Source organism: Oncorhynchus keta, chromosome 21, assembly GCF_023373465.1.
Source record: "Oncorhynchus keta strain PuntledgeMale-10-30-2019 chromosome 21, Oket_V2, whole genome shotgun sequence".
Classification (NCBI taxonomy): domain Eukaryota; kingdom Metazoa; phylum Chordata; class Actinopteri; order Salmoniformes; family Salmonidae; genus Oncorhynchus; species Oncorhynchus keta.
Genome location: NC_068441.1, coordinates 49,725,183 through 49,742,452, shown reverse-complemented (window position 1 = coordinate 49,742,452; position 17,270 = coordinate 49,725,183). Strand labels below are relative to the sequence as shown.

The 17,270-nt window shown below is 45.4% G+C and overlaps 1 protein-coding gene across 9 annotated transcripts in view; it reads right to left on the bottom strand.

The window, feature by feature from the left end:
* dock3 (dedicator of cytokinesis 3) overlaps nucleotides 1-17,270 on the bottom strand; it is a 532,012-nt gene that overhangs the window by 343,877 nt on the left and 170,865 nt on the right. For all 9 annotated transcript variants that reach the window (XM_052474129.1, XM_052474134.1, XM_052474126.1 and 6 more), the window contains exon 3: nucleotides 16,499-16,539. In XM_052474129.1, the coding sequence (XP_052330089.1) occupies nucleotides 16,499-16,539 (41 nt within the window). The remainder of the gene's footprint in view (nucleotides 1-16,498; nucleotides 16,540-17,270) is intronic.

Genomic DNA, 17,270 nt, shown 5'->3' with positions numbered 1-17,270 from the left:
CTGCAAGGTACCCAAGAGCCTCTCGGTGGATGCTGCAGTGTACCCAAGAGCCTCTCGGTGGATGCTGCAGTGTACCCAAGAGCCTCTCGGTGGATGCTGCAGTGTACCCAAGATCCTCTCGGTGGATGCTGCAGTGTACCCAAGAGCCTCTCGGTGGATGCTGCAGTGTACCCAAGAGTCTCTCGGTGGATGCTGCAGTGTACCCAAGAGCCTCTCGGTGGATACTGCAGTGTACCCAAGAGCCTCTCGGTGGATGCTGCAGTGTACCCAAGAGCCTCTCGGTGGATGCTGCAGTGTACCCAAGAGCCTCTCGTGGATGCTGCAGTGTACCCAAGAGCCTCTCGGTGGATGCTGCAGTGTACCCAAGAACCATTCGGTGGATGCTGCAGTGTACCCAAGAGCCTCTCGGTGGATGCTGCAGTGTACCCAAGAACCTCTCGGTGGATGCTGCAGTGTACCCAAGAGCCTCTCGGTGGATGCTGCAGTGTACCCAAGAGCCTCTCGGTGGATGCTGCAGTGTACCCAAGAACCTCTCGGTGGATGCTGCAGTGTACCCAAGTGGCGTCGGGAGCAACTGCTTGCACGCGCGTTACCACTCCACTATGTCTCCCTGTCATGGCTTTTGCTCCATTAGTACAGGTACCAACACATCTTGACCACCAAACTCCAGTTGATGTCACAAAGCTGTCCAAGTACTTTAAAAATATCCTTTCATGTTGTCCTGGTTTCCAGAAGTGGATAATTGGATGTGACTTTTTGAAAATGTGAAGAAAATGTATTATTATAAAAAGCTAGCTATAGAATCACTCCTGTAGATATCTGGAGTCCTCTAGCTATAGAATCACTCCTGTAGATATCTTGAGTCCTCTAGCTATAGAATCACTCCTGGAGATATCTGGAGTCCTCTAGCTATAGAATCACTCCTGGAGATATCTGGAGTCCTCTAGCTATAGAATCACTCCTGGAGATATCTGGAGTCCTCTAGCTATAGAATCACTCCTGTAGATATCTGGAGTCCTCTAGCTATAGAATCACTCCTGTAGATATCTGGAGTCCTCTAGCTATAGAATCACTCCTGGAGATATCTGGAGTCCTCTAGCTATAGAATCACTCCGGTGGATATCTGGAGTCCTCTAGCTATAGAATCACTCCTGGAGATATCTGGAGTCCTCTAGCTATAGAATCACTCCAGTAGATATCTGGAGTCCTCTAGCTATAGAATCACTCTGGTGGATATCTGGAGTCCTCTCGCTATAGAATCACTCCTGGAGATATCTGGAGTCCTCAGCTATAGAATCACTCCTGTGGATATCTGGAGTCCTCTAGCTATAGAATCACTCCTGTAGATATCTGGAGTCCTCTAACTATAGAACCACTCCTGGAGATATCTGGAGTCCTCTAGCTATAGAATCACTCCTGGAGATATCTGGAGTCCTCTAGCTATAGAATCACTCCTGTAGATATCTGGAGTCCTCTAGCTATAGAATCACTCTGGTGGATATCTGGAGTCCTCTAGCTATAGAATCACTCCAGTAGATATCTGGAGTCCTCTAGCTATAGAATCACTCCTGGAGATATCTGGAGTCCTCTAGCTATAGAATCACTCCTGTAGATATCTGGAGTCCTCTAGCTATAGAATCACTCTGGTGGATATCTGGAGTCCTCTAGCTATAGAATCACTCCTGGAGATATCTGGAGTCCTCTAGCTATAGAATCACTCCTGGAGATATCTGGAGTCCTCCAGCTATAGAATCACTCCTGTGGATATCTGGAGTCCTCTCACTATAGAACCACTCCTGGAGATATCTGAGTCCTCTAGCTATAGAATCACTCCTGGAGATATCTGGAGTCCTCTAGCTATAGAATCACTGCTGGAGATATCTGGAGTCCTCTAGCTATAGAATCACTCCGGTGGATATCTGGAGTCCCCTAGCTATAGAAGCACTCCTGTAGATATCTGGAGTCCCCTAGCTATAGAATCACTCCTGTAGATATCTGGAGTCCTCTAGCTATAGAATCACTCCTGGAGATATCTGGAGTCCTCTAGCTATAGAATCACTCCTGGAGATATCTGGAGTCCTCTAGCTATAGAATCACTCCTGGAGATATCTGGAGTCCTCTAGCTATAGAATCACTCCTGGAGATATCTGGAGTCCTCTAGCTATAGAATCACTCCTGGAGATATCTGGAGTCCTCTAGCTATAGAATCACTCCTGTGGATATCTGGAGTCCTCTCGCTATAGAATCACTCCTGGAGATATCTGGAGTCCTCTAGCTATAGAATCACTCCTGGAGATATCTGGAGTCCTCTAGCTATAGAATCACTCCTGGAGATATCTGGAGTCCTCTAGCTATAGAATCACTCCGGTGGATATCTGGAGTCCTCTAGCTATAGAATCACTCCTGTAGATATCTGGAGTCCTCTAACTATAGAACCACTCCTGGAGATATCTGGAGTCCTCTAGCTATAGAATCACTCCTGGAGATATCTGGAGTCCTCTAGCTATAGAATCACTCCTGTGGATATCTGGAGTCCTCTCGCTATAGAACCACTCCTGGAGATATCTGGAGTCCTCTAGCTATAGAATCACTCCTGGAGATATCTGGAGTCCTCTAGCTATAGAATCACTCCTGTAGATATCTGGAGTCCTCTAGCTATAGAATCACTCTGGTGGATATCTGGAGTCCTCTAGCTATATAATCACTCCTGGAGATATCTGGAGTCCTCTAGCTATAGAATCACTCATGTGGATATCTGGAGTCCTCTTGCTATAGAATCACTCCTGGAGATATCTGGAGTCTTCTAGCTATAGAATCACTCCTGTAGATATCTGGAGTCCTCTAGCTATAGAATCACTCCTGGAGATATCTGGAGTCCTCTAGCTATAGAATCACTCCTGTAGATATCTTGAGTCCTCTAGCTATAGAATCACTCCTGGAGATATCTGGAGTCCTCTAGCTATAGAATCACTCCTGGAGATATCTGGAGTCCTCTAGCTATAGAATCACTCCTGGAGATATCTGGAGTCCTCTAGCTATAGAATCACTCCTGTGGATATCTGGAGTCCTCTCGCTATAGAACCACTCCTGGAGATATCTGGAGTCCTCTAGCTATAGAATCACTCCTGGAGATATCTGGAGTCCTCTAGCTATAGAATCACTCCTGGAGATATCTGGAGTCCTCTAGCTATAGAATCACTCCGGTGGATATCTGGAGTCCTCTAGCTATAGAATCACTCCTGTAGATATCTGGAGTCCTCTAGCTATAGAATCACTCCTGTAGATATCTGGAGTCCTCTAGCTATAGAATCACTCCTGGAGATATCTGGAGTCCCCTAGCTATAGAATCACTCCTGTAGATATCTGGAGTCCTCTAGCTATAGAATCACTCCTGGAGATATCTGGAGTCCTCTAGCTATAGAATCACTCCTGGAGATATCTGGAGTCCTCTAGCTATAGAATCACTCCTGGAGATATCTGGAGTCCTCTAGCTATAGAATCACTCCTGGAGATATCTGGAGTCCTCTAGCTATAGAATCACTCCTGGAGATATCTGGAGTCCTCTAGCTTTAGAATCACTCCTGGAGATATCTGGAGTCCTCTAGTTTTAGAATGAAGCACAAGTAAATGAAGACAGATTTTTAAACAACTTTGACATTTTATTTATTTTGATGACAGTCTTCATCCATAACTGTCAGTTACAGGGTTAATCAATTACCGTCACAGCCCTAGTTACAGCTGACTTTCTGCTCCAGGGATAGATAGACTCTGGGCACACACACACACACACACACACACACACACACACACACACACACACACACACACACACACACACACACACACACACACACACACACACACACACACACACACACACGCACACACGCACGCACGCACGCAAGCGCACACACACACACACACACGCACACACACACACACACGCACACACACCTCTGTGCCCATGTGGCGAAGTCGCCATGTGGCAGCACATCAAAGAGTCATGCTGGAAATGACCGTGGTTCCACCTTGTACCACGACCAAGCCGTGTGTTTGTGTGTGTGTTTGTGTGTGTGTTTGTGTGGCATGGCCAGGCTGGGCTGTGATGTGACTCAGCCAAGCTAATCTGCTGTGGAAGGTGACTGCGCTGGCACGGTGTGTGTGTGTCAGAACTGGGGCAAGTCCACACATGGTTGTGGCTGCCAAGTTATTGGAGCCCAGGGACAGAGCTGCTGTGAATTACTCACGCTTATGAAGTCATTTAGCGCCTAGCCATTAAGTGTAGAAATAGACATACCTCCACTGTTAGCGCTTAGCCGTTAAGTGTAGAAATAGGCATACCTCCACTGTTAGCGCTTAGCGCCTAGCCGTTAAGTGTAGAAATAGGCCTACCTCCACTGTTAGCGCTTAGCGCCTAGCTAACGTTAGCTTCATGTGAGGAAATACCTCCACAGCTAGCGCCTAGCTAACAGTTAGCTTAATGTGTGGAAATACCTCCTCTCTTTATTGAATGTTTTTGTACTTTTACCCCTTTCTCTCTCCAATTGGTAGTTACGGTCTTGTCCCTTCGCTGCAACTCACCTACGGACTCGGGAGAGGCGAAGGCCGAGAGCCATGCATCCTCCGAAACACGACCCTGCCAAGCCGCACTGCTTCTTGACACATTGCTCACCTAACCCGGACGATGTTGACCCAATTGTGTGCCGCCTCATGGGTCTCCCGGTCACGGCCTGTAAACACAGCCTGCGCTCGAACCCGGGTCTGTAGTGACACATCAAGCACTGTGATGCAGTGCCACTCGGGAGGCCAATTCCTCCGCTCTTCTCGCTTTACGCCTAGTTAAAGGTTAACTTCACGTGCAGAAATGCTGGCTGCTAATACATCAGTATATATTATACCAGTACATGTCATATTTTACCCCAAGCGACTTGCAGTAGTGGGAAATCTATCAGGAATTAAACCCACAAACCCAACTGCCCTGCTCTACAAACTGAGGCACACAGGAACGCAATGCTGACGGATCGGTGTACTATTCTGTTTCAGTTCTAGCCTTACTTGGCAGTAGATATACATGACTTCTAGTTGATAAATGGAGGCCGTTCAGATGCTATCATAAGTGCTAATATAGTGTTTTTCTAAAAATGCTTGATAAATGCTACTATGCTTTAATCCATTTATCTTCTATTTATTTCTTACTTCAGTTTATTTTAGCAAATACTTTCTTAACTCTTGTTTTCTTAAAACTGCACTGTTGGTTAAGGGCTTGTAAAGTGAGCATTTCACTGTAAGGTCTATCTACACCTGTTGTATTCATGACAAATAACATTTGATTTGATCATTTGATTTGATGCGGACACACACACACACACACACACACACACACACACACACACGGAGTAGTTGGCCTCGGTAACTGTCAGCAGATTTTAGAAATACTATGCACCAAACAGTTAGTTACGTCCTCATTTAGAATGGAGTTATAGTTTACAGTCCTCATTTAGAATTGAGTTAAAGTTTACAGTCGTCATTTAGAATGGAGTTATAGTTCACAGTCCTCATTTAGAATGGAGTTATAGTTTACAGTCCTCGTTTAGAATGGAGTTATAGTTTACAGTCCTCATTTAGAATGGAGTTATAGTTTACAGTCCTCATTTAGAATGGAGTTATAGTTTACAGTTCTCATTTAGAATAGAGTTATAGTTTACAGTCCTCATTTAGAATGGAGTTATAGTTTACAGTCCTCATTTAGAATGGAGTTATAGTTTACAGTCCTCATTTAGAATGGAGTTATAGTTTACAGTCCTCATTTAGAATGGAGTTATAGTTTACAGTCCTCATTTAGAATGGAGTTATAGTTTACAGTCCTCATTTAGAATGGAGTTATAGTTTACAGTCCTCATTTAGAATAGAGTTATAGTTTACAGTCCTCATTTAGAATGGAGTTATAGTTTACAGTCCTCATTTAGAATGGAGTTATAGTTTACAGTCCTCATTTAGAATAGAGTAATAGGTTACAGTCCTCATTTAGAATGGAGTTATAGTTTACAGTCCTCATTTAGAATGGAGTTATAGTTTACAGTTCTCATTTAGAATAGAGTTATAGTTTACAGTCCTCATTTAGAATGGAGTTATAGTTTACAGTCCTCATTTAGAATGGAGTTATAGTTTACAGTCCTCATTTAGAATGGAGTTATAGTTTATAGTCCTCATTTAGAATAGAGTAATAGGTTACAGTCCTCATTTAGAATGGAGTTATAGTTTACAGTCCTCATTTAGAATGGAGTTATAGTTCACAGTCCTCATTTAGAATGGAGTTTACAAAGTAAATTGACTAAGAACACATTCTCATTTACAGCAACAACCTGGGGAATAGTTACAGGAGAGATGAGGGGGATGAATGAGCCAATTGGAAGCTGGGGATGATTAGGCGACCATGGATGATATGAGGGCCAAATAGACATTTAGCCAGAACACCAGGGTTAACACACCTACATTTACGATACGTTACACAGAGAGTCAGGACACCCGTTTAACATCCCATATGAAAGATGGCACCCTACACAGGGCAATGTCCCCTTCACTGCCCTGCCCTGCCCTCTCCTCTCCTCTCCTCTCCTCTCCTCTCCTCTGCCTTTCCTCTCATTCCTTTCCATTCTTCTTCCTCTCACCTCTCTCTTTCCTTTCCTCTCCACTCTCCTCTCCTCACCTCTCCCTTCCCTCTCCTCTCTTTTTCCTTTCCTCTCCTCTACTCCCAGCCTCTAGGCTACCTGCCCCTGGGCTACCTGCCACCTGGCTACCTGCCACTAGGCTATCTGCTGTTAGAATACCTGCTGCCAGACTACCTGCTGCTAGGCTACCTGCCGGCAGAATACCTGCCGCTAGGCTACCTGCTGCTAGGCTACCTGCTGCTAGAATACTTGCTGCTAGGCTACCTGCCGCTGGCCTACCTGCCACTAGGCTACCTGCCGCTAGGCTACCTGCCACTAGGCTACCTGCCACTAGCTAGGCTACCTGCCACTAGGCTACCTGTCACTAGTCTACCTGCCACTAGCTAGGCTACTTGCCACTAGTCTACCTGCCACTAGCTAGGCTACCTGCCACTAGTCTACCTGCCACTAGCTAGTCTACCTGCCACTAGGCTACCTGTCACTAGTCTACCTGCCACTAGCTAGGCTACCTGCCACTAGTCTACCTGCCACTAGCTAGGCTACCTGCCACTAGTCTACCTGCCACTAGCTAGTCTACCTGCCACTAGGCTACCTGTCACTAGTCTACCTGCCACTAGCAGGCTACCTGCCACTAGTCTACCTGCCACTAGGCTACCTGCCACTAGCTAGGCTACCTGCCACTAGTCTACCTGCCACTAGCTAGGCTACCTGCCACTAGGCTACCTGCCACTAGTCTACCTGCCACTAGCTAGTCTACCTGCCACTAGGCTACCTGTCACTAGTCTACCTGCCACTAGCTAGGCTACCTGCCACTAGTCTACCTGCCACTAGCTAGGCTACCTGCCGCTAGGCTACCTGCCACTAGTCTACCTGCCACTAGCTAGGCTACCTGCCACTAGGCTACCTGCCACTAGTCTACCTGCCACTAGCTAGTCACCTGCCACTAGTCTACCTGCCACTAGCTAGGCTACCTGCCACTAGGCTACCTGCCACTAGTCTACCTGCCACTAGCTAGGCTACCTGCCACTAGGCTACCTGCCACTAGTCTACCTGCCACTAGCTAGTCTACCTGCCACTAGGCTACCTGCCACTAGGCTACCTGCCACTAGCTAGGCTACCTGCCACTAGGCTACCTGCCACTAGGCTACCTGCTGCTAGGCTACCTGCCGCTAGGCTACCTGCCGCTAGAATACCTGCTGCTAGGCTATCTGCTGCTAGAATACCTGCCACTAGGCTACCTGCCGCTAGAATACCTGCTGCTAGACTACCTGCCACTGGGCTATCTGCCACTAGGCTACCTGCCACTAGCTAGGCTACCTGCCACTACGCTACCTGCCACGAGGCTCCCTGTCACTAGGCTACCTGCTGCTAGGCTACCTGTCGCTGGGCTACCTGCCGCTAGAATACCTGCCACTAGGCTATCTGCCACTAGCTAGGCTACCTGCCACTAGCTAGGCTACCTGTCACTGGGCTACCTGCCGCTAGAATACCTGCCACTAGGCTACCTGCCACTAGCTAGGCTACCTGCCACTAGGCTAACTGTCACCAGCTAGGCTACCTGCCACTAGGCTACCTGCCACCAGCTAGGCTACCTGCCACTAGGCTACCTGCCACTAGTTAGGCGACCTGCCATTAGGCTACCTGCCACCAGCTCGGCTACCTGCCACTAGGCTAACTGCCACCAGCTAGGCTACCTGCCACTAGGTTACCTGCCACTAGGTTACCTGCCACCAGCTAGGCTACATGCCACTAGGCTACATGCCACTAGGCTATCTGCCACTAGGCTACCTGCCACCAGCTAGGCTACCTGCCACTAGGTTACCTGCCATTAGGCTACCTGCCACCAGCTCGGCTACCTGCCACTAGGCTAACTGCCACCAGCTAGGCTACCTGCCACTAGGCTAACTGCCACCAGCTAGGCTACCTGCCACTAGGTTACCTGCCATTAGGCTACCTGCCACCAGCTTGGCTACCTGCCACTAGGCTAACTGCCACCAGCTATGCTACCTGCCACTAGGCTACCTGCCACTAGGCTACATGCCACTAGGCTACCTGCCACTAGGCTACCTTCCACTAGTTAGGCGACCTGCCATTAGGCTACCTGCCACCAGCTAGGCTACCTGCCACTAGGCTACCTGCCACCAGCTAGGCTACCTGCCACTAGGCTACCTGCCACTAGGCTAACTGCCACCAGCTAGGCTACCTGCCACTAGGCTAACTGCCACCAGCTAGGCTACCTGCCACTAGGCTAACTGCCACTAGGCTACCTGCCACTAGGCTAACTGCCACCAGCTAGGCTACCTGCCACTAGGCTAACTGCCACCAGCTAGGCTACCTGCCACTAGGCTACCTGCCACTAGGCTAACTGCCACCAGCTAGGCTACCTGCCACCAGCTGGGCTACCTGCCACTAGGCTAACTGCCACCAGCTAGGCTACCTGCCGCCCTTTACACACAGTTCAATCCAATAGAGGCTACATCACAGGTTACAGACCACACAAAAGGGAACTCATATGTGCTGCTTTCTTGGTCAGGGCTCAATCTCAATGTGACTTCACTGATTAAATAAAGTTTAAATAAAATAAATGAAAAATAAAACACCCAGCACTTATAAGTGCTACAGTGTTAGGTTGTAATTTAAAATTAAGTCTATAACACAGAAGCTGAACATTACAAAAAAAGGGTATCTGCCTCAAAGTGCAAAACAATTAAGCCTAATGACCGGTGTTATAGAAGCTTCAAAAAGAACGCCTGACAATGCAGAGAAACATAAATGAAATAGCTTCAGATCACAGCGTTATAGAGTCCTCTAGTGTTATGAATAAAACATCTATGCAGTTTCAACTGCGTCTTATGTACCGTTGAAGGGATAGTGTGAGATTTTGGCAATGAAGACGTGAATACCATTTGGATATCTGCGTGCTGTTTGAAAAAAGTTGAAGGTACTGTAGATTTGTGAGCCATTGCTAACTAGCGTTAGCACAATGCATAGAAGTCTATGGGTACAGCTAGCATGCGTCCAGTCATCTGGGTAAGTAAAAAAAGGACTTAATTGCCAAAATGTTAAACTATAATACTGTAATACTACTTCTCTCTAGGTACTGTTTCTAAAAATGAATCATACAAAATGGCTTTTAGTGGTAAAGAATTGTTTTTGTACAGTTAGCTTTTGACATTAATACATTGTATTAGTACAAACTGGCTTCTAAAGAGGTCAACTGGATATCTAACAACAAAGGAAGCACACTAATGGGGTTAAAGCATGGTGCTTTATCTCTGTTGTCGAGACCTACCACGGTTCTGTGTGTTTGTGAGTGTGCGTGTGCATTTGTGTGTGCGCTTATGTGTGTACCATCCTGTACCAGCCTATAAGGCGAACAAAGCAACAGGAGGGGCTCAGACAATACGACAGACCTCCTGATATAGTACAGCTCCAGACCTGATATAGTACAGCTTCAGACCTCCTGATATAGTACAGCTTCAGACCTCCTGATATAGTACAGCTTCAGACCTCCTGATATAGTACAGCTTCAGACCTACTGATATAGTACAGCTTCAGACCTGATATAGTACAGCTTCAGACCTCCTGATATAGTACAGCTTCAGACCTCCTGATATAGTACAGCTTCAGACCTCCTGATATAGTACAGCTTCAGACCTCCTGATATAGTACAGCTTCAGACCTGATATAGTACAGCTTCAGACCTCCTGATATAGTACAGCTTCAGACATCCTGATATAGTACAGCTTCAGACCTCCTGATATAGTACAGCTTCAGACATCCTGATATAGTACAGCTTCAGACCTCCTGATATAGTACAGCTTCAGACCTCCTGATATAGTACAGTTTCAGACCTGATATAGTACAGCTTCAGACCTGATATAGTACAGCTTCAGACCTCCTGATATAGTACAGCTTCAGACCTGATATAGTACAGCTTCAGACCTGATATAGTACAGCTTCAGACCTGATATAGTACAGCTTCAGACCTCCTGATATAGTACAGCTTCAGATCTGATATAGTACAGCATCAGACCTGATATAGTACAGCTTCAGACCTGATATAGTACAGCTTCAGACCTGATATAGTACAGCTTCAGACCTCCTGATATAGTACAGCTTCAGACATCCTGATATAGTACAGCTTCAGACCTCCTGATATAGTACAGCTTCAGACCTCCTGATATAGTACAGTGTCAGACCTCCTGATATAGTACAGCTTCAAACCTGATATAGTACAGCTTCAGACCTCCTGATATAGTACAGCTTCAGACCTCCTGATATAGTACAGTATCAGACCTCCTGATATAGTACAGCTTCAGACCTCCTGATATAGTACAGTGTCAGACCTCCTGATATAGTACAGCTTCAGACCTCCTGATATAGTACAGCTTCAGACATCCTGATATAGTACAGCTTCAGACATCCTGATATAGTACAGCTTCAGACCTCCTGATATAGTACAGCTTCAGACCTCATGATATAGTACAGTGTCAGACCTCATGATATTGTACAGCTTCAAACCTGATATAGTACAGCTACAGACCTGATATAGTACAGCTTCAGACCTCCTGATATCATACAGCTTCAGACCTGATATAGCACAGCTTCAAACCTCCTGATATAGTACAGCTTCAGACCTCCTGATATAGTACAGCTTCAGACCTCCTGATATAGTACAGCTTCAGACCTCCTGATATAGTACAGCTTCAGAACTGATATAGTACAGCTTCATACCTCCTGATATAGTACAGCTTCAGACCTCCTGATATAGTACAGCTTCAGACCTCCCGATATAGTACAGTTTCAGACCTCCTGATATAGTACAGCTTCAGACCTCCTGATATAGTACAGCTTCAGACCTGATATAGTACAGCTTCAAACCTCCTGATATAGTACAGCTTCAGACCAGATATAGTACAGCTTCAGACCTGATATAGTACAGCTTCAGACCTCCTGATATAGTACAGCTTCAGACCTCCTGATATAGTACAGCTCCAGACCTCCTGATATAGTACAGCTTCAGACCTGATATAGTACAGCTTCAGACCTGATATAGTACAGCTTCAGACCTCCTGATATAGTACAGCTTCAGACCTCCTGATATAGTACAGCTTCAGACCTGATATAGTACAGCTTCAGACCTCCTGATATAGTACAGCTTCAGACCTGATATAGTACAGCTTCAGACCTCCTGATATAGTACAGCTTCAGACCTCCTGATATAGTACAGCTTCAGACCTCCTGATATAGTACAGCTTCAGACCTGATATAGTACAGCTTCAGACCTCCTGATATAGTACAGCTTCAGACCTCCTGCTATAGTACAGCTTCAGACCTCCTGATATAGTACAGCTTCAGACCTGATATAGTACAGCTTCAGACCTGATATAGTACAACTTCAGACCTCCTGATATAGTACAGCTTCAGACCTCCTGATATAGTACAGCTTCAGACCTACTGATATAGTACAGCTTCAGACCTGATATAGTACAGCTTCAGACCTGATATAGTACAGCTTCAGACTTGATATAGTACAGCTTCACACCTCCTGATATAGTACAGATTCAGACATCCTGATATAGTACAGCTTCAGACCTCCTGATATAGTACAGCTTCAGACCTCCTGTTATAGTACAGCTTCAGACCTCCTGATATAGTACAGCTTCAGAACTGATATAGTACAGCTTCAGACCTCCTGATATAGTACAGCTTCAGACCTCCTGATATCGTACAGCTTCAGACCTGATATAGCACAGCTTCAAACCTCCTGATATAGTACAGCTTCAGACCTCCTGATATAGTACAGCTTCAGACCTCCTGATATAGTACAGCTTCAGACCTCCTGATATAGTACAGCTTCAGAACTGATATAGTACAGCTTCAGACCTCCTGATATAGTACAGCTTCAGACCTCCTGATATAGTACAGCTTCAGACCTCCCGATATAGTACAGCTTCAGACCTCCTGATATAGTACAGCTTCAGACCTCCTGATATAGTACAGCTTCAGACCTGATATAGTACAGCTTGAAACCTCCTGATATAGTACAGCTTCAGACCTGATATAGTACAGCTTCAGACCTTATATAGTACAGCTTCAGACCTCCTGATATAGTACAGCTTCAGACCTCCTGATATAGTACAGCTCCAGACCTCCTGATATAGTACAGCTTCAGACCTGATATAGTACAGCTTCAGACCTGATATAGTACAGCTTCAGACCTCCTGATATAGTACAGCTTCAGACCTCCTGATATAGTACAGCTTCAGACCTGATATAGTACAGCTTCAGACCTCCTGATATAGTACAGCTTCAGACCTCCTGATATAGTACAGCTTCAGACCTGATATAGTACAGCTTCAGACCTCCTGATATAGTACAGCTTCAGACCTCCTGATACAGTACAGCTTCAGACCTCCTGATATAGTACAGCTTCAGACCTGATATAGTACAGCTTCAGACCTCCTGATATAGTACAGCTTCAGACCTCCTGCTATAGTACAGCTTCAGACCTCCTGATATAGTACAGCTTCAGACCTCCTGATATAGTACAGCTTCAGACCTGATATAGTACAGCTTCAGACCTCCTGATATAGTACAGCTTCAGACCTCCTGCTATAGTACAGCTTCAGACCTCCTGATATAGTACAGCTTCAGACCTGATATAGTACAGCTTCAGACCTGATATAGTACAACTTCAGACCTCCTGATATAGTACAGCTTCAGACCTCCTGATATAGTACAGCTTCAGACCTACTGATATAGTACAGCTTCAGACCTGATATAGTACAGCTTCAGACCTGATATAGTACAGCTTCAGACTTGATATAGTACAGCTTCACACCTCCTGATATAGTACAGATTCAGACATCCTGATATAGTACAGCTTCAGACCTCCTGATATAGTACAGCTTCAGACCTCCTGTTATAGTACAGCTTCAGACCTGATATAGTACAGCTTCAGACCTGATATAGTACTGCTTCAGACCTCCTGATATAGTACAGCTTCAGACCTCCTGATATAGTACAGCTTCAGACCTGATATAGTACAGCTTCAAACCTCCTGATATAGTACAGCTTCAGACCTGATATAGTACAGCTTCAGACCTGATATAGTACAGCTTCAGACCTCCTGATATAGTACAGCTTCAGACCTCCTGATATAGTACAGCTTCAGACCTGATATAGTACAGCTTCAGACCTCCTGATATAGTACAGCTTCAGACCTCCTGATATAGTACAGCTTCAGACCTGATATAGTACAGCTTCAGACCTCCTGATATAGTACAGCTTCAGACCTCCTGCTATAGTACAGCTTCAGACCTCCTGATATAGTACAGCTTCAGACCTGATATAGTACAGCTTCAGACCTGATATAGTACAACTTCAGACCTCCTGATATAGTACAGCTTCAGACCTCCTGATATAGTACAGCTTAAGACCTACTGATATAGTACAGCTTCAGACCTGATATAGTACAGCTTCAGACCTGATATAGTACAGCTTCAGACTTGATATAGTACAGCTTCAGACCTCCTGATATAGTACAGATTCAGACATCCTGATATAGTAGAGCTTCAGACCTCCTGATATAGTACAGCTTCAGACCTCCTGATATAGTACAGCTTCAGACCTGATATAGTACAGCTTCAGACCTGATATAGTACTGCTTCAGACCTCCTGATATAGTACAGCTTCAGACCTCCTGATATAGTACAGCTTCAGACCTGATATAGTCCAGCTTCCTACCTCCTGATATAGTACAGCATCAGACCTGATATAGTACAGCTTCAGACTTCCTGATATAGTACAGCTTCAGACCTGATATAGGACAGCTTCAGACCTTTTGATATAGTACAGCTCCAGACCTCCTGATATAGTACAGCTTCAGACCTGATATAGTACAGCTTCAGACCTGATATAGTACAGCTACAGACCTCCTGATATAGTACAGCTTCAGACCTGATATAGTACAGCTTCAGACCTGATATAGTACAGCTTCAGACCTGATATAGTACAGCTTCAGACCTCCTGATATAGTACAGCTTCAGACTTCCTGATATAGTACAGCTTCAGACCTGATATAGTACAGCTTCAGACCTGATATAGTACAGCTTCAGACTTCCTGATATAGTACAGCTTCAGACCTGATATAGTACAGCTTCAGACCTCCTGATATAGTACAGCTTCAGACCTGATATAGTACAGCTTCAGACCTGATATAGTACAGCTTCAGACTTCCTGATATAGTACAGCTTCAGACCTGATATAGTACAGCTTCAGACCTTTTGATATAGTACAGCACCAGACCTCCTGATATAGTACAGCTCCAGACCTCCTGATATAGTACAGCTTCAGACCTGATATAGTACAGCTTCAGACCTGATATAGTACAGCTCCAGACCTCCTGATATAGTACAGCTTCAGACCTGATATAGTACAGCTTCAGACTTCCTGATATAGTATGATCTTATTATTCATATCTCAGAGCCATTTGTTTGACTAGTTATACCCCTATGTTAGCTTGCTAACATTGAACCTTGTTGGTTAACTACGTGCAGATTCATGCAGGGTAGTAACGTCATGAGACGGGATTTGGGTTCACTGTTTAGCTAGCTAGCTTCATGTCTTAACAAAACACTCCACTATACAAATAAACATTTCAGGTGCGATCGTAAATTCAGTCTGGCCATCTACTCAGATTCACTGTCGTCTGTGTGTACCAGAGCACAGAATAACTGATGAATATACGAAGGCTCAACAACATTGAATATTGCCGGGGTCAGTAAACGTTGGCAAAAAAAGCGTAATTACATTTTTGCCCACAGCACAGATAAGGTCACCAACGCTCTGGATAACATGAAAACAGCCTAACCAGCTCTGCCATTTTCTCAAAAGTGAGTTTACAAGTTAATCAACTTTCAAAGCAGAATTACTTTCCCATTGTTCCTCAAATGTAGCTCTGTGACTCTGTTGTATTTATATTGTATGCTGTATGTTGCTGAGATGACACACTATGCACCGTCTGTTCCTGTACAGTCTAATGTACCCGTCTGGAGTGTTTCACGCACTAATGCAGGAGCAGAACAAATAAACTTGGATACACTAATATCCTTTCATACACAATACATGTAATGGATTGCTTGATGCATTATAGATCAATTTTATTTGATTTATTTAACCAGGCAAGTCAGTTAAGAACAAATTCTTATTTTCAATGACGGCCTAGGACCAGTGGGTTAACTGCCTGTTCAGGGGCAGAAAGACAGATTTGTACCTTGTCATCTCGGGGATTTGAACTTGCAACCTTTCGGTTCCTAGTCCAACGCTCTGACCACTAGGCTACCCTGCCTCCCCATTATACACACTGTATCATACGCCAAAAGCAGGGATTGTATTAGTCCAATAGTGAGTGTTTTTCCCTCTTTTCTCCTGTAACTACAGTGGATAAGGTGTATGAAACACTAACCCTTGTTTCAATTGAGGCATAAAAACTGCAGAACCCCATGGCTATACACTAATGCACCAATCACAGCGTGAAAACAGCCAATCAGCGTGGTAAACACTAGAGAGTGTATGAAAACAGCCAATCAGAGTGGGAAAAACTAGAGAGTGTTTGTGCACAGCCAATCAGAGTGGTAAACCCTAGAAAGTTTAGATAAACAGCCAATCAGAGTGGTAAACACTAGAGTGTGTATGTTAACAGCCAATCAGAGTGGTAAACTCTAGAGAGTGTAGGTGCACAGCCAATCATAGTGGTCGACAGTGTAGTGTTGAAACACACGTAGCAAATGACGTTGTAGGAATGAGAGCACCAGGTAATTTACCTTGATTGTGGGCTTCCTGGTGGAGAATCCTCGGTACCACCCTGAAAGAGAGAAAATAACAAAATCAATGTTTAGGAGAGATCTGTAAACACCCCTTATCTCAACCCTCAGCCCACCTGCAGAAAACAACCCTTATTTCAACCCTCAGCCCACCCTCAGAAAACAACCCTTATTTCAACCCTCAGCCCACCCGCAGAAAACAAGCCATCTCAACCCTCAGCCCACTCTCAGAAAACAAGCCATCTCAACCCTCAGCCCACCCTCAGAAAACACCCCTGATATCAACCCTCAGCCCACCCGCAGAAAACAACCCTTATTTCAACCCTCAGCCCACCCGCAGAAAACAAGCCATCTCAACCCTCAGCCCACTCTCAGAAAACAAGCCATCTCAACCCTCAGCCCACTCTCAGAAAACAAGCCATCTCAACCCTCAGCCCACCCTCAGAAAACACCCCTGATATCAACCCTCAGCCCACCCGCAGAAAACAACCCTTATTTCAACCCTCAGCCCACCCTCAGAAAACAAGCCATCTCAACCCTCAGCCCACTCTCAGAAAACAAGCCATCTCAACCCTCAGCCCACCCTCAGAAAACACCCCTGATATCAACCCTCAGCCCAACCGCAGAAAACAACCCTTATTTCAACCCTCAGCCCACCCGCAGAAAACAACCCTTATTTCAACCCTCAGCCCACCCGCAGAAAACAAGCCATCTCAACCCTCAGCCCACTCTCAGAAAACAAGCCATCTCAACCCTCAGCCCACCCGCAGAA